Raw genomic sequence first — 24,647 nt, forward strand, 5'->3', positions numbered from 1 at the left:
AGAGTGGCTTTGCAGGCAGACGTAGGTGAAGCAGTTTTACTCACAGATGGTCGCTCTGGCATCAGATGGAATTTATATAACAGTAATTCTGATTCTTTGCCAAAGAGGCAGCGAACACACCAGGGAGATTGTAGAAGGCAAGTCATGTGGTTTTGCTGAGGTTGTTGTGGGAAGTTTAAGGGGGGAAATCTCAAATTTTCCTCTTTGCCTTTACTGTTTTTGCCTGAAGGGCCAGAAACGGAACGCCGTTCTGCCATGGGCGAAATCCGTCACGTCTTTTCTCGCGACTTGTGCTGAAAAAGAGTGCTTCGCAGCTGTTGCAACTGCTGGCGGTGACAGAGCCCCAAGACTCCGGCTCCTGGCTGGCTCCTTACAAGATTTAAAGGGGAGAGGGTTCAGAAGGTGGCCACGCTGCATGCTAGGAAGAGGCAGAGCTGCCTCCTCGCACGCCCAAAGCGCTTACTTACCCTCCTGCTCCCTGTGGCATTGCTAAACCTATAAGGGCTTTTCTTTTGAAGTGTTTTATTAAATGAAGAGTCTAACAACCCTCACTTTAATTACACACGGGCTCCGTTTATAATTCCTCTGGATTTATTCAAGTAGTTGAAAACGATGGTGCCTGGTGATTAAACTGATCATCTTAGTTTAGCAGCTCCAAAACCTGGGAGAGAGAGAGAGAGAGTGTGTGTGTGTGTGTATATACGTGTGCAGCGTGGAGGTGCTAGTAGTGTGTGCTTGCACATGGTCGCTTGTCCCTATGCTTCTCCGTGCTTCGGACACCCCCCACTCATTTTAAACTTCTCTCTCCCTTGAGAAACCTCATCTCGCATGGGACAAAGGGATACATGAGTTGACCCTCTTGGGTCCACACTGGATCACACCACAAGGTGCCCTTACCCCTGCTGAAGGAAGGATGATACCAAGATGGCGTGTAGACTGCGTTATGCAATACAGTCCTCACGCTGTGAGGTTTTTTTCCCCTCCCCCTTATGTAAAGCCCTGCCCATTTGTTTTGGTTTACGTGACTACAGAGAAATAAGTGGATTAGACGGAAACTTTCGCATGCTTCATTGCAGCTGGGTGCGGACATCTGTCATTCCTCAGCCATATTCTGGATTATGCCAGCAAGAGGATATGCAAAGTCTGACACCCTTTGATTTTAGAGAGAGCCTTTTATAGTGGTGGGGAGAGAAGAGAAGAAAGGAGGCTCATTTCCTTTGTGACTTCATAAAAAAAATAAAGAAAAATACCTCTCTATTCTGCTTTATTTTATTTATTTCTGCCCACGTGACATTAGTGGCACTCCAGGACGAGGGCTGAGCATTGAAAAGTTTATGCTTCCATCTTTCCTTTTTACTTTGTAATTTTCTATTGTTCACAGTACCAATTTGTTGAATTGGGCATGATAAAAAGTAGATATTTTAAATATATCTAGTGTGCCCATCTATATGGATATATACTGTGGGTATGGATTGCGGGTGTCTGATTCCTTTATGGGAAGAGAGATGTGCGATTCTTTCTCACACATAAACTCACATTAATATAATACAACCTCACTGAATTTTGATGGAATGCGACTGCTCCTGTGACACTGTTTTTGGTGAGCTGCTCTGCAACCCATATGGCTCCCCCAACCCGCTGTAGGAAATGCACTAATGTTTTTATGAAAGATGTGTGCAGGTAGTGAATTATCCACAGATAACCTTGGATGCCAGCTTTCAGTGGATTGGATATCGATACACTTAAGGTGCTTCATGCTGGTGGTTTCATAGGTCGGCCCCTCCCTTTGTGGCTTTCCTGGTGCCATACAGAGCACAGCACACCCTTGGCACAAGCCAAGTTCCAATATTGGCCCCCCTCCCACATTTAAATTGTACAATAAAACAGAAACTACAATTAAGGGCTGATGTGTTCATTTTAAGTGACACAATGGAAAACAGGAAGCGATTGAACCAGCAGAGACCACCCACTTGTTTATTTCACTGGGTGTGTACAAGAATGCAGCTCATCTGCTGGGTGAAAAAACACACAAAGCCTCACCCAGTCTCCCTGCCCCAACCTCAAAGAAAGTGCGATACTGGCTGTTTAGTTGAGAGTGGTATAAAGTGCAGATTGGAAAGTCCAGGGCCCACAGGCGCCTGGCTGATGATGCCTGGGAAGTAAATGGGTGCCAGGCAGTGGGAGTAAGTGGGACCCAGCTCCCCAGTGGCTGCCTCCAGGACGATCTTGCCAGACCTCCTGACTTTGCAAGAGAAACTGGAAATTCATGTTTTAATGTGAAATTTTTTTTAAATGTAACATTGGCAATGAATTACATTTTTTTTTAAAGAAATAGTATTGGGGGAAAAAAATGTGTGGGCCTGCAGCTTGTAACCACTAGGAGGGTGAATGCATTTATGTCTACAGCAGTGATGGAATCTATGGTGCAGCCACTTGGCCCCCATGGGGGAGGCCTGTGGGCTTTTGGAGCTCACAGTCAGGGTGGGCCGTGCCATCCCAGTCCCCCACAGAAAGTGGTAAGGTGGAGGGAAAGAGTGGGGAGGGCAGGGTGTGGTTCTTGGAGATGTGTTTGGGATTCTGAGCTTCAATGCAGGAAAGAGGAAAATGCAGAGCTACCCAGTGTGTCAAGGTGCACCTGAAAAGCCATTCAACACCCTCCACCAATGTGGAGAATGGGAGGAAGAGCGTAGTATTAATAGCTGAGATTGGGGTTACTAAAGAGACCCCCTGGAACACAGAGCACTCAGATTTTCCTGCTGAGGAAAACAGCAAGGCATGGTGGGGCATTCCAGGTATGAGGCACAGACCAGGTAGGGACAGTGTGCAGGGGAGGGTGCTCCAGGGTCACCTGTTAGGAGGTGTGGCCTGCATGGAGGAAGGAAGCCAAGTGCCAGGCTCTGAGCAGGGTGTGCATAGCAAGGTGAGGACTCCTGTGGGCTGAACCTCCGGAAAGAGGTCCTTCAGTAAACAACATCTGGTTCCTTATCCAGTCCCTACTGTGTGCAGAGCCCGCCAGAGGGCAGCAGTTTCCAGCCTCCTAGAGGAAGGAATAGCCCCACCAAGCCCACATCACAGGAAGCCATTAGCAAGCAGTGCCTGACACAACATAATTAAGTGCCTAATTGTGTGGTGCCACAGATAAGTGGAGCTCTGCAGGCTGGGTCCTGAGAACGACTTCCAGGAGGAGTTGGGGCTTTGGTGGGTCTCAATGGGAGAAGATGTGGGGGCTGGAGATGGGTGAATTTCTGGTAGGAACAACAGTGTATAGTAGGTAAGAAGGAATTGCAATTTGGAAAGCCAGGTTAAGGAGGTGAGATACTGCAGTGAGAAATAGGGAGCCATGGATGGCTGTAGAGGAGGGGTGAGCACATGAATAGCTAGGATTTGGGGACTTGACTTGGTATGGATGGTGTGGCTTTCTTCTGCCTGGAGAGGTCTCACTGTTGGTCTGAGGTGGACTGTTGACCCAGTGGACTTGATGGTACCCAGAAGAGGGTTTACAGGGACAGGGCTGGCTGTCACCACCTCTGCTAAATTCCGTGCATCCTTACAGCCCATCTTATTGCCAACAGGGATTTCAGATAACTGTGTTTAGCCCAATGTTCCTAAGGAGGGAAGCGAGGGATATTAAAAGTGTGAATCATAGGTGCTGCGTCTGCTAATTTTAGACTCCTTATTTTTGCCATCTCTGTCACCCTAATAATTTCACTTAATATTTAAAAATTAATTGGTTAAAAACTTAAAAATACACAACTCTGGCTTTGTTTTAGCAATAATATCCAACTCTGATTCACTAGTTTTTGGGATTTTTGCTAAAGCTGTTAACCTGAAAAGTGGGCAGCTTGATTCCATTTAAAATTACCTTTGAAGCCAGTTTAATAAGCACCTCTCCCCCAGCACCCCCAATGTTGGAGAGAGAAGGGAATTTCTGGAAGAGTGAAGTGGGCCACCAGACCCTCCGCTCCCGGCTCCCCCCCTCCAGCACTTCCAGGCCTTCTCTTTGGTTTCTCCCGGCATTTCTTTAAAGACTAAATGCACTCACCCAGAGACAAACTCTGGGTATCATTAGAGTATTATTATATTACAAGTCGAAAAATCTTCAAAAACGGAACCTAAGTTCATCGACCCTTTGAAGGTTATTTAATGATAAACATAAATGCTTTCATAAAATCCGGGCAATGATTTAAGGTCCCCGATCAATAGTTGCTGTTGAGTGCACACCGGCAGGGCAGGCCGGCTTGCCTGACCACCCAGGCGGGCTGGTGGCTCCACTCATCAGAGGAGCCTGGGTAAGCAAATAAACAGGATATAAGGCAAAATATGTAGGGCATGTGCAATGGCGGGGGATGAAGTTGCTGAGGAAGGGAGCCACCTAGAGGCCAGGCCCCAGGAAGGGTAGCCCTGAGGCCAACACCTGGTGGGGCTGAGCTGGGAGGCAAGGGAGACTCTGCACCCCCAGCCAGAGGCTCCTCTCTGCTGATGCCCTGCTGAAATCTGGCGTCATCTAAGCTCTTATCGTAACTGAACTTGGGCCTCAAGCCGCAGGGAGACAGCAAGACACAGTGCAGGTTGAGCTCTGACTGCAGGACCAGGTTCTGCCTTTCTCTGGCTTTGTGGACAGATGCTGTGCTAGTCTGTTCTCACACTGCTACAAAGATATGATCTGAGACAGGGTAATTTATAAACAAAAGAGGTCTAATTGACTCATAGTTCTGCATGGCTGAGGAGGCCTCAGGAAACTTACAATCATGGCGTAAGGTAAAGGGGAAGCCAGGCATGGCGGCAGGTGAGAGCGAGAGCAAGTGGGAACTGCCAAACACTTTTAAAACCATCAGCTCTCCTGAGAACTCCCTTACTATCAAGAGAACAGCATGGGGGAAATAGTCCTCATGATCCAATGACCTCCTACCAGGTCCCTGCCTCAACACCTGGGGATGACAATTCAAGTGGAGATTTGGATGGGGACACAGAGCCAAACCATATCATCCAACAAATGGGAGCCCAACCCCTGACTTCAGCATTGGCAGAGGAATCAAAATGCACATCTCCCATTTGAAGTTCAAGGTTACCATGCAATGGGCACGTAATAGATAGAGTATTTTAATTCTTACAGCCTTTTCTAGCAAACATTCATTTAATTGTATGTGCTGCACTTTGTGCTAAGCATCAGGCCTCATCTCGTTGAATCCTCACAGCAATCCTATCAGGGAGCTATTATTATTATTGCACCCATTTTACAGATGAGAAAACTGAGACTTAGAAAGGTTAACTAGCTGGCTCAAGAGCACACACAACCGATAAGAGGCAGATACGTTTGAGCCTTGGTGTCTGGCTTGAGAATCTACAGTCTTCATCACTGTGCTTGAATAATGAAAAATGCTGCATGCTAGCAGGGCAGTGGTGATTTCTCAAAATCTGCTGTGCTGCCTTCCCTGATCCTTGGGTTGCAGGCCCAGCAGACTGTGGGTGTGCCATATGCCCTCCTGAAGTTTTCATGTCAACAGAAGTTAAGTATTACCTGTTTGGTTCTGTGACTTTGGAAGCATCTCTTGATGTGGGGTGTTGGTTTCTTCCTATTCACAGAAAATCAATCAAATCCACTTTTAAATAAACTTTCAAAATAAACTTTTAATTTTAGTATGGATTTAGTTTATAAAAATATTTCATAGACGCCAGATGTGGTGGCTCACTCCTGTAATCCCAGCACTGTGGGAGGCTGTGGCAGGCGGATCACCTGAGGTCAAGAGTTCAAGACCAGCCTGGCCAACATGGTGAAACCCCGTTTCTACTAAAAACACAAAAATTAGCTGGACCCATTGGCGTGCGCCTGTAGTCCCAGCTACGCAGGAGGCTGAGTCTGGAGAATCACTTGAACCTGGGAGGTAGAGGCTGCAGTGAGCTGAGACCATGCCACTGTACTCCGGCCTGGGTGACAGAGCAAGACTCAGTCTAAAAAAAAAAAAAAATTTGCATAGATAATACAGAGAACTCCCATAGATTTCACTGCCATTTCCCACTGTTATTAACATCTTACATTGGTAGGGTATGTTTGTCACAATTTACGAAGCAATATTGACACATTATTGTTAAATAAAGTCCATATTGTATTCTTAGGTCTTTAGTTTTTATCCAGTGTCCTGTTCTGCTCCAGGATACCATATTACCTTAGGTGTCCTGTCTCCTTCCACCTTCCAGGCTGCAACAGTTTCTCACTTTTCTTGTTTCTGATGACCTTGACAGTTTCCAGGAGTATTTTGCGGAACGTCCCTCAGTTGCAATTTCTCGTGTGTAGACTGGGGTTATGGATTTAGGGAAGGAACACCACAGAGGTAAATTACCATTATCATCATATCAAATCAAGGGCACATGCTGTCAGCCTGACCTTGGTCATGTTTGTCGGGTTTCTCCATGGAAGTTACTCTCCTGTCCCTTTCCATACTGTACTCTTTGGAAGGAAGTCACTTGGCACAGTCCACTCTTAAGGAGTAGGGAGATATGCTCCGTCTCCTTGAGCAAGAAATAGCTACAAAATTATTTGGAATGCACAAGGCATTTGTCAATCCTTCCCCCTGTATTTATTGATGCAATCATTTATGCCAGTATGATTTGTGGATATTTATTTTAGACTCTGGGTCAAAATCCAATATTATGTTGTTTACTTTGTTACTCAAATAGTTCTAGCTTTGGGTATGGGGGCTTCTTCAGCAAGCTCTGTGCTAATCTGACACCCCCCACTCCACCATCAATATGTGGGGTATTTTTTTTTAGTACTTTCTTACTTTCCAGCACTAAATGCCCCAGGATTATTTTGGTGTATTTCCTATCCCAGTCCTAGAATCAGCCATTTCTCCAAGGAGCCCTGGTTCCCTTTTTTTGAGAATGGTATTAGAAACCAATGTCACCACTTCTAGACCCTCTCAGCTGACAGAATAAGGAAATATATGCTTGTGTACTAACTCCTGTATATACACACATCTATATTATAAATATGAAGTTAAGCTTGAGTTCACACAGATGTCTTCAATCCATTACCACATAGATCAAAATGCACTTGTAAAATAAGTACATTTTTTTTTTGGGTAGCCTTCTAAATTAAAACCCAAATCACAGGAAATTTGAAACCTAAATTTATTTGTACTAAGGATATTCCAAAGTGTTTTAGCATCTTTGATGAGATGGATGAATATTTTTTTAAAACTGAAAACATAAATTACGTACCTGATTGGAATCATTCTCGCCTATTTGGAATTAGGAAATTTTTTTAAAGTATATGTGCAACTAAGAAAACGGCTCTCTCTGTGGGCCTAGTGATTCTTTATGTATATTTTTACCTCTCTCATTGCCCTGCTGAGCCGCTGAGCCTCTTGAAGCTGAAGGCAGGATTGCCAGCATCCTGGGCTGGCATCCTCCCATTTTGCAGCCTCAGGGTCAAAGCAGTAAATATTCGAAAGAAGCAGCAGGTGATAGTGAGGTGCTTCAGAGTCCCCAAGTGAAGACCAGCCCAGCACCCTGCAGGCCTGACCCACTCATGAACCTGTTGTACCACCATACCCAGTGGATTCCCCTCAGGCCGGCGGGGCCCACTCTGGGAAGCTGAATTTCTTTTTTCTCCTCTCCTCTCCTCTCTCTCTTCTTTCTCTTTCTCTCTTTTTTCTTTCTCTCTCTTTCTTTCTTTCGTCTTTCTTTCTCTCTCCCTCCCTCCCCCCTTCTCTCTCCCTCTTTCTCTTTCCTTCCTTCCTTCCTCCCTCTCTCTCTCTCTCTTTCTTTCTTCTTTCTTTCTTTCTGTGTCTTTCTTTCTCTCCCTCCCTCCTTCTCTCTCCCTCTTTCTTTCTCTATCCTTCCTTCCTTCCTTTCTCCCTCCCTCCCTCCCTCTTTCTCCTTCCTTCCTTCCTCCTTTCTTACTTTCCTTCCTTCCTTTCTTCCTTCTCTTTTTCAGAGTCTTGCTCTGTTGCCCAGGCTGCAGTGCACTGGCACTGCAACCACTCACTGCAATCTCCAGCTCCTGGGCTCAAGTGACCCTCTTGCCTCAGGCTCCTGAGTAGCTGGGATTACAGATGTGTGCCACCATACCTGGCTCATTTTAAAATTTTTGTAGGGATGAGGGCTTATTATGTTGTCCAGGCTGGTCTCGAATTCTTGGCCTCCAGCAATCCTCCTGCCTTGGCCTCCTAAAGCTGTGGAATTTCAGGCCTGAGCCACCCGTGGCCCTGAATTTTTAATGTATCCAATTGACCTATAGGGGGAGCCAGTTTCTTACCAGTTTCTTAGCTGCAGGCATTGCCTAAAAGTTCCTAATTTCGAGGAGTTCAGGTGGCGCTGGTTGTGCAACTCTGGGAGAAGTTGTGTTATAGGGAGCCCCTCTGGGTGCCAGTGGGCAGTGGCTGCTCCCAAGCCTTACAGCCCTGTGTGTGGGAACTGATGCGGAGGCTGCTTCTCTCCACTTGATCACCTGCTCCCTTCTAGGCGATGGCACTGTCAAACGTGGATGTAGGACGCCCTTCTGTGGTAGAGACATTTTGTGATCCCATGCTCTTAAAATGATGTTCAACGTGCTCAATGCCCAGCTTTGATGGGCTTCTGTGCCTGTAAGGGGAGTGACATGTGGTGCATGTGTGATATCACACACACAGACACACACACACATACAAACACACAGGCACACACAAACACAAACACACACAGACACACAGACACACACAAACACAAACACACACACAAACACACACAGACACACATGAACACAAACACACACACACCAACATACACAGACACACACAAACACAAACACACCAACACACACAGACACACACAAACACAAACACACAGACACACACAAACACACACAGACACAAAAACACACAAACACACAGACACATAAACACACACACACAGACACAAAAACACAAACACACAAACACACACACACATACACATGGTACACACCCCTCCAGGGGGTTCATGGACCACCTCTTGGAGCATCGTTGACTCCTAATCAGAGACCCCTCTTTGTAGAGACTCTTCCAGCAAGCAGGCTGCAGTCCATGGCAGGAGCAGGTGGAGAGACGAGCATTCTTTTAGAGAAGATATGAAGTTGAATTCCTGATCAGTAAGCAGTAAGTTCCATAGATGTGACTTTGGATGATCATTTAATCTCCCTGGATCAGGGATTTCATGTCTGTAAGGTGGGAAGACATCCCTCTGCCATATCTCCCTACTGACAGTCATGAGGACTAACTGAGGCCACTCGTGCTGATGCACTTTGATGAGTGGGTGCCAGAACATGTTCACCAATGGGCACTGTCACCACCCCAGGACTAAACAGTACAGGGTGGCCACCTCTTCTCTCCCCACTCTCTTACCCTCTGCCCCACACTTGAGGAGAAGCCATCAGTTTGGAAAGTCTGGAAGCCCCATAGACTCAGCCCCCTCTCTTTCACAAAGCCAGCTGCCCACAAGTGTGGAGCTGTAATGAATGGATGGTCGTCCCAAGGGCAGGCATTTTCTACTCCCCCTTAGGTGCGGGGAAAGAGCAGATATTTCCATCCCAGCAAGTAAGAAAAATATCTCGTTTCCCCACTTTTGTTATGAACAATGTACGACTTGCTTTCTCCTTACTCCTCTTGACCCTCCACACTGTATACATATTTATATATTATTCATTGTGGATTAAAAATGAATGTGCTCTTTACCACGGCTCTACGGCACAGTGACAATACAAATTAACGTACGATGTACTTACTTTTCGCATGGCAGTGATGGGAAATGTTGATGGCCTCAAAGTGAGAGGTAGAGAGAGGGGAGTGAGGTGGGGCGGGCGGTTGGGGGGGCCCCCATCTGGCCACACCTCCAGGGCTCTGAGCCCCGGATACAGACAGATGGGGATTGGGAACATTCTGGGAACTGGTGTGGTGGCAGTGCTGGAAAAGTCTTCCCAATTCTCTTCTCCCATGGAATGAGGGCTAAGCTTCCCAGTGGGTCCTGTGTGCCTGGCCCCTGTTCACCCTCCCCACTGAGCTTCCCCTTTACCTCACTGACCTGCTCCTAGGATGCTGCACTGACCCAGGCTTCCTGCTCCTGAGCCTGGGCTCAGGCGTGCCCCTCAGACTACAGTAGCACTGTCTCTCTTTCCTATCTCCTGGCAACCTCTTTCATTCATCTGTTCCTTTGCTGGAAGAAAATGCTTGGCGGAAATCTGTGATGTGCCAAGCACCGTGCTGGGTGGTGAGTAACAACAATCATCAAAAAACCCAAACAACCCCAAAATAAAAGCTCAGTCCTTGCCCCCGTGGAGCTGACAGTCTGCCTGGTGGGGAAGACAGCCGTGATTGTTTTATTTGTTCAGCTTCTGCTAGCAGCCGGGCTGAGTAAGAGGCGTGTGCTGGGATGTGTGTCACAGCCATGGTGGTGGGTCTGGGGTCATCCGGGAGGCCTTCCCCAGGCAGAGGCAGCTGCATGGAGGCCTGGAGGATGAGGTTGCAGGAACTGGATGAAGTAGTGGCAGGCAGATTCCAGATCAAGGAGACGATCAGGGAGGATCGAGCAAAGGTCCCGGGGCAGGAAAGAGCATGATGCATTTGGAGAACAGAGAGAAGTCTCCTGTGGCCAGAGCGCAGCAAACTATGGGGGCTTTAAGGGAGATAAGGAGAGGGGATGCTCAGAGGCTCAGATTCCTCCTGGCAGGTGTTACGGGAGCTCCCCATCACCTGTACAATATCATAGCCCGCTCTGCCTCCCAGTGCTGTTTGGGACCTGGCCCCCAGCCAACTTAGCCCTGCCTTCTAAATGGGGAGCTCCTTCTGGCAAGAGGCCTCATCCACATCAAATTCTATCTCACATTTGCTGAACTTTCTCCCAGTGAAATGCACCTGTTAACAACTTGTTCCTTTGGGCTTTGAAGGTCCTCCAGTTTCCCAGATCCCCCATTCAAATGCTTATGCCCCAAAGAGAGACAGTCCCTTAAGCTTTCATGGTGCTACCTGCGGCAGGAAGCACAGGACAGTGGCACAGGAGGCACTTGCTAAGTCCGTACTTTCAATGAAGAACCAGGCAGAGCTTCCCCTCAGCCAGCTTAGATCAACAGCACGATGACAACATTGGAAACAGCAGCCATGCCAATGACAAGCAGCCGACATCTTGGAGTTCTTCATCATTTACCAATGTGTCACATGCCGTCATCTGATGCTCACAGCACTCCTGTGATATATGTGTCAGTATTATTGTGTCATTATCAAGCTGTGGAAATGGAAGCCTTGAGTTCCAATGGTTGCCCAAGGTCAGAGAGAGAGGAGACTGAAGTTCAGGGTGCTAGTAGCTTAGCAGCCTTACAGAGGAGGGAAGCAGTGGTAGGAACCCAAGCTCCTCTGTCCACTGGGGAGAAGGAGGGCCCTGAAAGTAAAGCAAAGGTGCTAGAACAAGAGAGACCTGGGTCTTCCTATTTAACCAAAGGCCATCCTGGAGTGTGGTGCTTCTTAGCAGGTTCAACTTGGGAGAGGCTATCGCCTTGATGCTGTCTCCAATGGGGAGCTGGCAGGAGTGGGTGTTATTCTCTTCAGTTCCACCACAATAGAAGCCTGCTTGACCCAAGTCTGTCTTAATACTTATTCTGCATCTTCAACATTGATGGACATTGGCATCTTCCTTGCACCTCTAGGAATCCCCAAGTCTAGGTCCAGTCAACTAAGATGGCACAGAAAACATGGCTGGTCTTTTGTTTCATTAAAATGAGATAGATGGGCCAGGCACAGTGGTTCACGCCTGTAATCCCAGCACTTTAGGAGGCTGAGGCGGGCGGATCATCTGAGGTCAGGAGTTTGAGACTAGCCTGACCAACATGGTGAAACCCCACCTCTACAAAAAATACAAAAATTACCCGGGCATGGTAGCAGGCACCTGTAATCCCAGCTACTTGGGAGGCTGAGGCAGGAGAATTGCTTAAACCCGGGAGGCGGAGGTTGCAGTGAGCCAAGATCGCGCCACTGCACTCCAGCCTGGGCAACAAGAGTGAGAGTCCATCTCAAGAAAAAAAAAAAAAAAAAAAAAAAAGAGATAGATGGAAGTGAGCAGGCCACTGAGGGGCTACCTTGTCGCCTCTGGGACTGCAGCGGCTTCTCCTCTGGGGATGAGATGACCTACCTCCGTCTAGAGAGATCTGACTTCCTCCAAACCCACAGCCCCGTCAGCAGGAATGTCTTGCGGCATTGTTCCATGGGCCCCTCTTGCTGCTGCTGCCTTCAGGAGGGTCTCTGCTGTCAGAAATATGTGAAATCCACAGGGACGTATTCAGCAGAGCTCAGCACTTTTTTTTTTTTTTTTTTTTTTTTTTTTTTTTTTTTTTCTGGAGCACTTGCTTATGTTCTCTGACCCAAAGCCAACAGATCCCAGTCTTATTATCATCAGGGGCTTTTACAGGGACAAATGGTAGAGAGACATTTGGAACTTTTTATCCAGATTTACTTGGACTCAGAAATGTGTCATGTCCAACAGTACTGTGCATAGCAACAGCTTTCTGTTTGGGAATAAATGTTCTCATCATCAAAAGATCAGGCTTTCAGTTATATTTGATTCTTGGGAAAATATAATGGCTTCTTCCGGGCCTATCATAGCTTCTCCCAGTCAACTTCCCCAAGGATGGGCCTTTCATTTCTTCATAGAACTTTCTTCCACATCAGTCTCATGGGAGCCTTTCAGCAAACAACTCAGAAAGATGTGTGTGTGTGTGTCTATAAACAATATTATGGATATAGAGTAAAATGCATTGTAAATTATGTATAAACTAACACATTGTGTGTGTGTATGTGTGTATGTGTGTATGTGTGTGTGAGCCTATAAAAACACATTTTAATCACAGTCTTTGTAATAAGTTTAGAGAATGAGGGTGACTAAGTACTTTATATCCATTGGAAATTTGTTTTAAAGCCAAACCTTCTAGGTTCACTGTATCTCAGCTCTCTCATCTGTACAATGGAGCTGATATCATCCCTTGGCAAAATTGTCCAAAGCTCAAATATGAGGATAAACATGCAAAAATGTATGTGATAAACTGTGGAATGAAGGCCTTCAGGGTCTTTAGGTACTATCAGTATTATCTGCAAAGCTTCTACTTACTAGATAACATTGCAAGATCAGGATTTATTATGATTCTAGCATTGTATAGACTTCTTTCTACAAATGGATACGTCCATGGCCTTAGATGGATTTACATATAGATTTCCATCTCACCTAAGTGAAAATGAAACCAATTCAATACTAATGTTTTGACCAGTGAAGTATCCAAATCTGCCAGAATTATTATTATACATTTTGACTATTCCCAAGAAACAGAGATTCAAAATATAACCATAGGATAAAATCATGATTAATATTTTAAAATCGTTTGGTGGAAAAAATGTACTAAGTGCTTTTATACCAAGTTGGCCAAATCAAAAAGGCTTTCCTTGCAAATAAAGATGATATCTGAGGTTCACATTTTAGTTTGCCAAGAGGCACGTTGCATCACTCCTGTGGCAGTATCATTTGTAGGGAGGGTAGCTTCCATGTAGCATAGGATTCATACGTGAAATTATTACTCAGTAATGTGACAATAGAAAATACAATAGACAGTTGGCTGGGTGCGGTGGCTCACGCCTGTAGTCCCAGCACTTTGGGAGGCTGAGGCGGGTGGATCACGAGGTCAGGAGATTGAGACCATCCTGGCTAACATGGTGAAACCCCATCTCTACTAAAAAAATACAAAAAGTTAGCCGGGCGTGGTGGCGGGTGCCTGTAGTCCCAGCTACTCAGGAGGCTGAGGCAGGAGAAAGGTGTGAACCCGGGAGGCAGAGCTTGCAGTGAGCCAAGATCACACCACTGCACTCCAGCTTGGGCAATGAGTGAAACTCCATCTCAAAAAATTAGAAAGAAAATACAATAGACAGTTTTGCTGATGAACAAAAACAACTGAAGAATGGAAGAACTAGTGTCATCCTGGTAAACCGAGGCAGATTTATAAACAATACTGAGGTTTGGTCACTTTGTTTCACAGTGCTGCTGGCCTATTTGGATCATGGTACCAAGGGTTTTGGTTTTATTTTTTATTTTTACTTATTATTTGGAGTTCTTTACTCGAAAGACTTGTCATATGATAGTGACATTCTCCATCAATAAATTATTGCCATATAATGAATAAATGAGTGACTTAGCCCTAGCTTTATCTGAGCCATGGTAATTAGGACAGTGGCCAGCCTTTCTCCATGAACTGCTACAGAGCTGCCCTTGGTAGAAAGATAGAAGATACAGTCCATTTCAGAGAAGCTTTGGCCAAAGCCTCGAAACATTTCGCAGGTTTCCTGGTGTCTCGCTCCTTCTCTGTGTTGTTTGGGATGACCTTCAATTGGCTTGTAGGCCTCCAGCTACAAATTGGGCCCGCCTTTTTCTTGCTTAATAGTGTCCATTTCAGAGTAGCTCGAACCCTCTCTCAGTGAGTCCTGAGCATAGCTTCTGGTCCACAGGGATGATAACTTGAAAAATTGCATGGCTGAATCTTGGGGGCTCTGTGTTGTCTCTAAGATGCTTGGCCAGGACGATCTACTTGGAACTCACTGTTGCCCAGCTTAGCCCTGACTTAGATTCACCATTAAGGTAGGGAGAATGGGTGTGGCTTTGCCCATCCCAGTGCCTCTGATTGGCATCCTAATTCCATCCTTCAGTCTATGCCCTAACTCCCAGGTCATAAAGAACAGGGACCATTTGCATTTTTTTGTACAATCGAAAATTTGCATTGGAAATATGTCTCAGTTGTCCTTTGCCTCCCAACCCAGGGCCTTCCCTAGGTGACCAAGCCCTTAAGGTGAAAAGGGTGTCAAGACAGCAAATGGGCAGTCACCCTGGAGACTCCTTCTCTTACCTGGCAATCATGGCACCGGCCCCTCGTGCTAGCTGTGCTCTTCCTCCTGTGGTTGGCTGTCAGGAAGGGCCAACAGCAAGTGCACTGTTCTTGTACTTTATTTTGTTCTTAACTCTGAAGTCTGTAGATTTGCACATTGACTTCTTGAAGTGGGAAGGTTGATCAAATTCAGCCTTGTGTTAGGGACAACAGTAGAAGCAGAAGAAGCAGAAGCACTATCCAAAAATGTATAATTCCTGGCCGGGCATGGTGGCTCACGTCTGTAATCCCAGCACTCTGGGAGGCCAAAGTGGGTGGATCACCTGAGGTCAGGAGTTTGAGACCAGCCTGGCCAACATGGAGAAACCCCATCTCTACTAAAAATACAAAAATTAGCTGGGCACGGTGGCTCATGCCTGTAATCCCAGCTACTCGGGGAGTCTAAGGCGGGAGAATTGCTTGAACCCAGGAGGCAGAGGTTGCAGTAAGCTGAGATCATGCCACTGCACTGCAGCCTGGGTAATAGAGCGAGACTCCGTCAAAAAAAAAAAAAAAAAAAAAGAAAATCCAAAAATATATAATTCCTTAGAAAAAGGCAAAGTGATACAAGAAGATAATAAATAGTTCGTGACTACCTGCTTTGTGCCAGGCACTGGGCTTGGCATTCATAACAGTGAGATGGTGATGGTTCTTGCCCCAGGAATTCATGGCCTTTTGGGAGGACCAGTACGTACACTCAGGCCCACAAAGCAGGCATCCTGCTGATCAGAGCCTGAATAGAGAAGTGGGTTTCAGCAGAGAACGAAGTGGCATTTCAGAGAGAGGGTAGACAAGCAAGGGTATGGAGACACTGCAGTGGCGTCTATGTGCAGAGACCATCTGATGTTTGGTTTGGTGTGGGCAAAAGGGGTTGTGCTATGTCATGGAATGGAAGGGTGTTTTAGGATTGAGCCATGAAAGTCCTGATTATTCCTTTGGAGGCCAGTGGCCATAAAAGATCTGGAGCAAAGAAATCACAGGCTGAGCTTCTGCTTTAGGCACTCACTGTGCTGTCCCTGGGGAGGACAGGCTGGAAGTAGGAAACTGGAAGCATGAAGGCCCCCCGCCAGCTGCCATGTTCATAGTCTAGACAATAATTGGTACACACTGGACCTGGTTCTGAAGTCAGCATTGCAAAGGAAAAGATTCAACAGGTAGAATGGATTAGTCCTGGACACCAGTTGGTTATGAAGGAGCAAAGAGGCAGTGAACTCCAGAAGCCCAACAAGAAGCAAGAATTTAGCACTGGGTGCAATTCAGTGGGAAAGTGAGCTTCTGCTTCCAATATTGCATTGGATTCCTGTTTCTCAGGAACAAGACTGTTTTGCTAAATAGACACCGGACTGCTATTACTGCTTTAGAAAAAGTGCTGAATATGTGTTTGTTTGTTTTCTGGAGCCAATGATGGGGCTCTCCATTTATTTACTTGTTTATTTTTTTGAGCAAATGAAACCCAGCTCTGGGCCCTGACCTCTCTGAGTGCTGGGTGAAACAGCACACAAGAGCTTCCAGGAACGGCTCATCAACAGCTTCCTGGAAGCAGGGGAGATGCCATTGCTTCAGAATAACTTCCCCAGCCAGATGTTCACCAGTTCCTCGAGATGGTAGAGTCTGTGCATGGCTGTGACACATCAGGGTAGAGATGTTGAGCTCGGAGGATTAGATGAACTTCCACAAGAATCCACCTCCTGTTCCAAATTACAGTCTTTCTAGGAAGGTTTCATTTCAAGAGTCACTATTCAAAACTACCTTCTTTAAAACTCATGCTGGCCTTGATTACCTGTTTATCTGTCTCCTGGTCCTGACAACTTCCGCTGCTGCCCCTGAGACCCTCAGACTCTAGAAATCCCCCCAGCTCAGCCCTTCCAACTCTGCCTAAGAGCAAGACTTGAGTGACACCCCTCACTCACCCCACCCCCAAACACATGCTCCCTTGCCATTCTTGGTTTGCTCAACAATATAAGAGTTAATGGAAGGATAAGAACATGAACTGGCTTTGCTCTGAGGCCTGAGTCAGACTCCCAGATGGAAGGATTTATGGTCTCTGTGCAGAATTGGGGTCAGCAAAGTGTAGCTCGTGGGCCAAATCTAACTATTGCCTGGTTTTTTGTTTGTTTGTTTGTTTGTTTGTTCTTTGTGTTTGTGAAAGGGTCTTGCTTGTTGTCCAGGCTGTAGTGCACTGGCACCATCATAGCTCACTGCAGCCTCAAACACCAGGCTCAAGTGATCCTCCTTCCTAAGCCTCCTGAGTAGCTGGGACCACAGGCATGTCCCTGGCTAATTTTTAAATTTTTTTGTACAGACAGTCTCACCATGTTACCCAGGCTGATCTCAAACCCCTGGGCTCAAACGACTGACTTGCCTCAGCCTCCCAAAGTGTTGGGATTCCAGGCGTGAGCCACTGTGCCCAGCAATTGTTTGTTTTTATATAGCCTGTGAGCTAGGAATGGTTTTTCCATTTTTTTAATGTTTTGGAAAAAAACTCAAATGAGAATAATAGTAGTTCATCCCACATGAAATTTATATAAAATTTAAATTTCAGTGTCCATAAATAAAGTTTTGAATTTCATCAATAAAAAGTTGAGGAATATTTGTTTCCTGTCTTGTTCTCTAAATACCTACACAATATCTTGAATTTTGCCTATTCAATATTTGAATAGTCCCTGCAAATCTGGGACTATTTACTATTTAACCCTTTATAGAAAAAAATTCAGGTATGGGGAGACTTATCTTCAATTATCTAGAAAGTCTGGGTTCAAAACTCTAACTAGAGCCTGGTGTGGTGGCTTGCACCTGTAATCTCAGCTACTTAAGAGGTAGGGTCCCTTGAGGGTCCCTTGAGGCAGAAGCTGGAGACCAGCCTAGGCAACATAGCAAGATCCTGTCTCTAAAACAAACAAAATTGCTGGGCATTGTGGTGTACCTGTAGTCCCAGCTACTCTGGAGGCTAAGGCGGGAGGATGGTTTGAGCTCAGGAGTTTGAGGCTGCAGTGAGATATAATCACACCACTGCACTCCCAGCGTGAGATGAGGAACGGGACTTGATCTCTAAAAACAACAACAAAAATATTCAGGGATGGGAAGATCTTCTAAATCTTAGCTTATGTGCCTGATGTATCGGCTGCTTTTCTCACCCTTACTATTTGATTTTTGCAAAGTAATAATAATATTGATCATACTGGTGATTGCAATTATGATCCTTTGAGCCCTGGGGGCCAGGAAGGTGTGAGCAGCAGTGCTGACCGGCCACTCTTTCTGCCCACAGGTCACAGGCCTTTCCAGTGCCGCTACTGTCCCTACAGTGCCTCTCAGAAGGGGAACCTGAAGACCCATGTCCTCTGCGTCCATCGCATGCCTTTTGACAACAGCCAGTATCCCGACCGCAGGTTCAAGCGCTCCAGGGTCGACTCGGAGGCTTCTGGGAATTTCGAGGAGCCTACAGCTGTCAAGGCGGGGAGCTCTGCAGACCTCACGGAAGAGGGCGGCAAGGGCCAGGAGGATACCAACTGAGCAGACCAACCTGTATATTGCAATAGTATTTTACACAGTTTTAACATTATGCATCTGGTAAAAGTTTGCTAACTGCATTCCAAGGGGAAAAAATCATGTACAACCCCCCTAATAGTGTATAGAACATTTAAAAAATTTTAAAAGATATCTATATATATATATTAAAAAAAAATTCCCCAGCCCTTGAAAATGGCTGCTAAACTGTTACCCGGCAACAAGTACTTCCAAAACAATGCAGGTGGGAGAAAAGTGATTTCAAAAATTCTTGGTGCCCTCCGAGCTGGAGAGAGCTGGGGGCCCTTCCAACTCGAAAGTCGTCTTTGTCCAAAAATAACGCTCTTAACCGAAAAACGATACCATCTAAACGATTTAGTGTTGCGTTGAAGATGGAGGGGCTGTGTTTTCGTTGTTGAAAACACCTCTATAATCTGACACCAGCTGCTGTCATTTGCCTAGAACCCTAATGAGATGTGTCGGGAGGCAGCTGCGGTGCCAGTCAGACTGGAGCGGTCACTGCAGAGAAAATCAATTCACGTGGTGTTGTAACTGCACTCTTGGAGAAACCTTAGACGGCCCGCAGCCAGCGCCAAGGCTGACCGGCACTGCAGAGGATTGAGATCTTAAATGCGCATTTTTACAAAATACACAGCCAAATGAAATCAATGATCAGGAAGTGTCTGCAGACAAATGTCCATTGCAGGTTTGATGAGTGATTCCTTTTTTTAGATCAAATTGTTCTTGGTGGTCTTTTTTTCTTTTTTTAAAAAAATTTTTGGATGAAGAAGGAAGTTGCTATTAAAAAAAAAGTAGGGTACATTATATAAAATGTTAGAAAAACTAGCTAACCCCATCCATAGAAGATGCTGGTGAGCAATTAAAATTTAGGTAATAATAGAAAGATTTTTTTTATTATGATTTTTAAAATTTTACTTGAAGGAAGGCTGCTCCGGTTCTTATTATCAGATTTTTTTTTCATGTGTTGGTTTTTATAAGTGTTACAGACATGAAGCAAGATTTTCTTCTCCAGCAAGCTCTTATGAAATAGCTTGTATTAAAATATGAATCTAAACATCGTGCTCTCTATCTCTAATGACGAAAACTGTTTGAGTTAAAATGTCTGTTTTTGTAAAACAAATGTGTTCTATATTTTTGTAGATTTTAGATTTTCTACTGATTGGATACTCCAAATTTATCAAGTTCTGCACCATACAGAAGGAGATTTTGAGTGTCAATAATGAAACACTTAACTCATTAAAAAAATGATTTAAGAAGACTAGTTAAAGGTTTATTCTTGAATCTGCTAGCATGGTGTAAAGTTGAGCCTTTTAACATACTTCCTTTGAGTGACATGAAATTGGTGCTGTTGCTTGTGGTGGTAGAGAAGTATGAAAGTATTAACTTCTTCTAAAACAAAATAATTCAGACTTAAAAAAAAAAGTCAATATTTCCTTGCAGGCTGGGAGCACAGATTAAACCCCAGGGCCTTAAAAACTTCAGCTCTGCCTACAGCAGTTTACAAAAATACTAAACTGCAATCAATGTAAATAAAATTCTTAGTGCTATCCTGAGACCAGAAAGAATCTCAGGCTAATAAGGAATCCGGTTTGCATATGCTGTCAAAAGGGTGTCATCTAACCAAGGTTTCAGTGTAAATGAGGTCGCTGTGCAACTTGGACCCATCTGGCATAGAGCAAGCTGCTTTCTTGTTTTTCTAGTATAGTTCTCACTGCCTTACTTAAATCGAGTTGATAAACTTAATGCAACTGTTTCTATGATCCTAGAGAAAGGACTGAAATGTTATTGAAAACTTTCCGACTGTAGTAAGCTTTAGGATTTTAACTGCACTACTGTGTTTGGTGACTGTGCCAGTCCCTTGCTTTCTGTGTTTGCTCTGCCTTTGGTATCTTAGCAAAGAAAAATAAAAAAAGAAAAAAAAAGAAAAAAGAAAAAAAAGAGGAAAAAAAAGTGGGGGAAAAAATGAGAGCCACATTCCATTTCTAGCACTTTGGGAGCTCTTTCAGTATTTTTTTGTGTCTTTTCAGCATCCTCAGATGCGACAGGCAATAATTCTGTTTGTGACACTGGGAACATCCCCTCTTCTTTGTGGCGTGTGTGTTGATTCCATTTTGTCCAGTGCTACTGTCCTTCCTCCCCGTCTGACACAGGCCTTCTTTCCAGAACATTTGTAACTTGTAATACAAACAAGTGACAGCCACAGTGATGCAGCGTCAGTTTCTGAATGTCATCAGGTTCTCATATCTAAACATGTCAAGTTTTTTCCCTGTAACTTCTGTAGTCTGTGATGCTGGTCATAATACTGTCTACATTCCTACGCAAAGAAAAAAAATCTATCTTGGAGGAAATCTGAGATCAATAGGAGTAGAGGATTTTGTTGCTATGCTTGTAACAAGTAGAAAACTTTGTATTTAAAGTTTATTCTTGGTCATTATTTATTATTATAATACATCAGTTGACAGAACTTTATTCTGGTATAGAAAGTATTAAAAGTTGTTTTTTCAGCAATGACTGTTTTCTTTCTGCTGTTAGAATAAAATGTCTTTGAAGCAGCCCAGTTTTATCCAGTGTTTTACGCAATAAAACCTCTACCTCTGGGAAAAAAAAATCACATCTTTTCCTACTCGCTTATGTTTACTAGGAGGAGTAAAATATATTTTTGCAGATTTGTCAGACTTTGGCAAGACGTTGTCAAATTCCATGTATAAAAAGCCCTGTACTGGGCAGGGCACGGTGGCTCACACCTGTAATTCCAGCCCTTTGGGAGGCGGATAATCTAAGGTCAGGAGTTCAAGACCAGCCTGGCCAATATGGCAAAACCCCATCTCTACTAAAAAAACACAAAATTGGCGTGGGTCAAGCCTGTAATCCCAGCACTTTGGGAGGCTAAGGCGGGTGGATCACCTGAGGTCAGGAGTTCGAGACCAGCCTGGCCAACATGGTAAAACCCTGTCTCTACTAAAAATAACAAAACTTACCTGGGCATGGTGGTACGTGCCTGTAGTCCTAGCTACTTGGGAGGCTGAGGCAGGAGGATCGCTCAAACCTGGGAGGAGGAGGTTGCAGTGAGTTGAGATGGTGCCATTGCACTCCAGCCTGGGTGACAGAGGGAGTCTCTGCCTTGCACAAAACAAAACAGAACAAAAAGCCCGGTAGGGTCCTGCAGTACTAATGGTCCTCTCGGGCCTGTGCTTTTTCAAGCTGAGTCAATCTCTATGCCGCATACACAGTGTGTGAGTGGGGATGTGTGTGTGTGTGTGTGTATGCGCACATGCATATGTGAACTATGCTTCTTTAAATGTTTGCAGACATGCAGTTCAGTAAGGTAAAGTCTATGGAAATACTAATGCTGTTCGTATTATGGTAATTATATAAGGCACTTAGAGCATTGGGATCTATTATTTCCCTTTACTGGCAGAAAGTCTTTTTTTTCTTTAAGTCATTAAATGCAAGGGAGTCTTTTACATCCATATTATCAGAGGATAATCTGAATTCTTCCTCTAGGAGAAAAGGAAAAGAGCAAAGGATGACAAAGTGTCTGGTAGCAGGGGCTATTGTGAACGCAGAGCTCCGACACAGAGTTGAGAGGTTTTGAAGTGCGTGCTCAACCCAGGATGTGAAGAGCTTCTTTTTGATTTGTTTTATTGTTTTATTTTGGTCTCAAAACAAGCTAGGATAGTGCATATTCTATATCCACATAGTTCTGGAATATGGAGGGCCCACTGAAATGTCACAAGCAAAGACATCTGCCAAATTGTATAGAAATTTGTCAGTTTACCATGTTTCTTTCAGGGTGTGAGACTGTGTCCTTGGGTGGGAGCAGATGACTTAAATGGAATCATCGTCAGTTCTGACTGTCTGCTGTTATGAATATCAAAGGTGAGTTAAGGGGTTGCAGTCAGGAGGTCAGGAAGTAAACCCGTGATGGAGAGAAGACTGGAGTGCAGAAGGTTGAGTTAGGGATTCTAACATCTACCCACACGACATCCATGATGGAGCTCAAACCCACCAGAGCCACACAAGACACCACAGTGGCGAGAGGAGAGTTGGAACTATCAGGGCTTAAGTGGGTTGCACAGCGTGCCACTCTGATGGGAGGGTGTGCTGTGAGATCTCAGTAACTGCACATCATCGCCAAGAGGAAGGTGACATTAAATTTTCTGAGTTTTCAAGGTGTACTGGACACCTGGATTTTGCATTAAGTCTTCCAGTTTTTCCCTGTTGGCTCAAAATTTATTTTTAAAAACCATGTATGAATGAATGAACAGAATGTGGTACAGCCAAAGAATGGAATATTATTCTGCCATAGAAAGGAACCTGAAATGTGGCACAACATGGATGAACCTAGAAAACAGTGAGAGAAGCCAGTTACAAAAGGTTGCATATGATAGAATTCCATTTACATGAAATGTCTAGAATAGTCAAATCCACAGAGACAGAAGTGGATTAGTGCTTACCAGGGACCAGGGGGAGGAGAGAATGAACAGTGACAGCTAATGAGTATGAGGTTTCTTTTTGAGGTGGTAAAAGTGTCCTAAAATTAGATAGTTATGGTGGTTGTCCTTGGTGTCACTTGGTGAATATGCTAAAAAACACTAAATCGTGCACTTTAAAAGAGTGAATTTTATAGTATGTGAATTATATCTCAATTAAGCTCTTATAAAAAATAAAACTGTGAGTAGGAGGCATTTTTAAGAGGTAACAATATATATTTCCATCAATACATTGTTGAGTTCTTAAACAGCCATAGATAATTGACAGATTAGTATAGTACAAATAATATAAAATTCGGGGTGTAATGGCTTAAATTTGAACCCTAGCTTTATTACTTACTGGATGCATGATGATCTTGAACAATTTTTTTTTGAGACAGTGTCTCACTCTGTCACCCAGGCTGGAGCGCTGTCACACCATCATAGCCCTCCGAAGCCTTGAACTCTAAGGCTTAACCAATCCTTTTGCCTCAGTCTCCTGAGTAGCTGGGACCACAGGTGCATGCCACCATGCCCAGTTGGTTTTTAATTTTTTATTGAGATGGGGTCTTGCTATGTTGCCCAATCTGGTCTCGAAATCCTGTGCTCAAAGGATCCTCCTGCCTCTGCCTCCCAAAGTGCTGGGATTATAGGCGTAAGCCAATCTTGAACAATTTAACTGTTCTCAGCTCATTGATAGTATCTGTAAAATTATGACAATTAAGTGCCGTACTTAGGGAAATCATATGCACATTTTGTGAAGTACTCTACAAATGCTAGGTGTTGTGATCATTGTGGCATAATGAGTTATGGATGAATTTAAGATTAATTTCACATGCACAAAAAGCTAGACCTTGATAAAATCCCCATGCTTTGTAAAGGTCCCCTCATGGTCAGGTGGCTGGGATTCCCCATGTCCATCCCCTTCAGAAAAGATGACCCTAGACAAAGATCCTCAACTGCTGTTTTCTAATTTCCTCATTTGAAAAATCTGAGTATTAACAACTCTCTCGTCACTCACAGGGGTAGTAGCAAGGTGGCTGGGGAAAGGGGATGGATGCAATGGGAAAAAGATTAGTCTCAGTGGTAGATGTTATTCCACTCACTTGTTTAACACATATTTACAGAAGACTTACTGTGTTCTAGGCATTGGGGTACGGGCCAGAGAGAGATATACTGGTAAGTTAGGGATCATGTCCAGAGATCACTGTCTTAAGGGGAAAACAGATTTTAATTTCATAATCACACAAATAAATATAAACTATCTGGAAGAGGAGATTCAAGGAGAATAGTAATTCCCCATGCGATGGAAGCCGATGATTTGCTGAGGGATGGAGGAGGGAGGGCCAGGCAGTGGAAGCAGTGCAAAGCCAATGTTCGGTGCAGACAGGACTCTCAAGTCCTGTCTTGGCCTCTCAGGAGCTGTGTGGCCCTGCTAGATCGTTCCATTTCCCTAAATCGGCTGCTTCTCTATAAAGTGGAACATCGCAGTGCCAACAGCAAAGACTCTTTTTGAGGTTAAATGAGATAGTACATGTAATAGCTATGGAGAGAACAAGCTAGATGCTGCCATATTCAAAGGACAGTTCTCAAAAGTGACAGTGTCTGGAAACCCACGAGGACACGGAAATGGCGATGCCTGCTGCAGACCATGGCTTTCTCATCCTAATCGCCAAGGGCCAACATAGTGTGAGCCACATGACTTCTTCAGCACGTTACCTCTCACATCCCAATGCCTCATGCCCTTGGGA

General features: G+C 44.8%; 1 protein-coding gene across 10 annotated transcripts in view; it reads left to right on the forward strand.

The window, feature by feature from the left end:
* Positions 1-20,976, forward strand: part of ZNF536 (zinc finger protein 536) — a 487,338-nt gene extending 466,362 nt beyond the window's left edge. For 7 of the 10 annotated variants that reach the window (XM_054464745.2, XM_063657194.1, XM_063657192.1 and 4 more), the window contains one exon: positions 18,165-20,972. In XM_054464745.2, coding sequence (XP_054320720.2) covers positions 18,165-18,409 — 245 coding nt within the window. In that variant the 3' untranslated portion in view covers positions 18,410-20,972. Of the gene's footprint in view, positions 1-18,164 lie in introns of all 10 variants that reach the window. The other 3 variants (XM_054464746.2, XM_054464748.2, XM_063657195.1) reach the window with 2 other exon arrangements.
* The last annotated feature ends 3,671 nt before the right edge of the window (positions 20,977-24,647 follow it).

Source organism: Pongo pygmaeus, chromosome 20 (assembly GCF_028885625.2).
Source record: "Pongo pygmaeus isolate AG05252 chromosome 20, NHGRI_mPonPyg2-v2.0_pri, whole genome shotgun sequence".
Taxonomy (NCBI): Eukaryota; Metazoa; Chordata; class Mammalia; order Primates; family Hominidae; genus Pongo; species Pongo pygmaeus.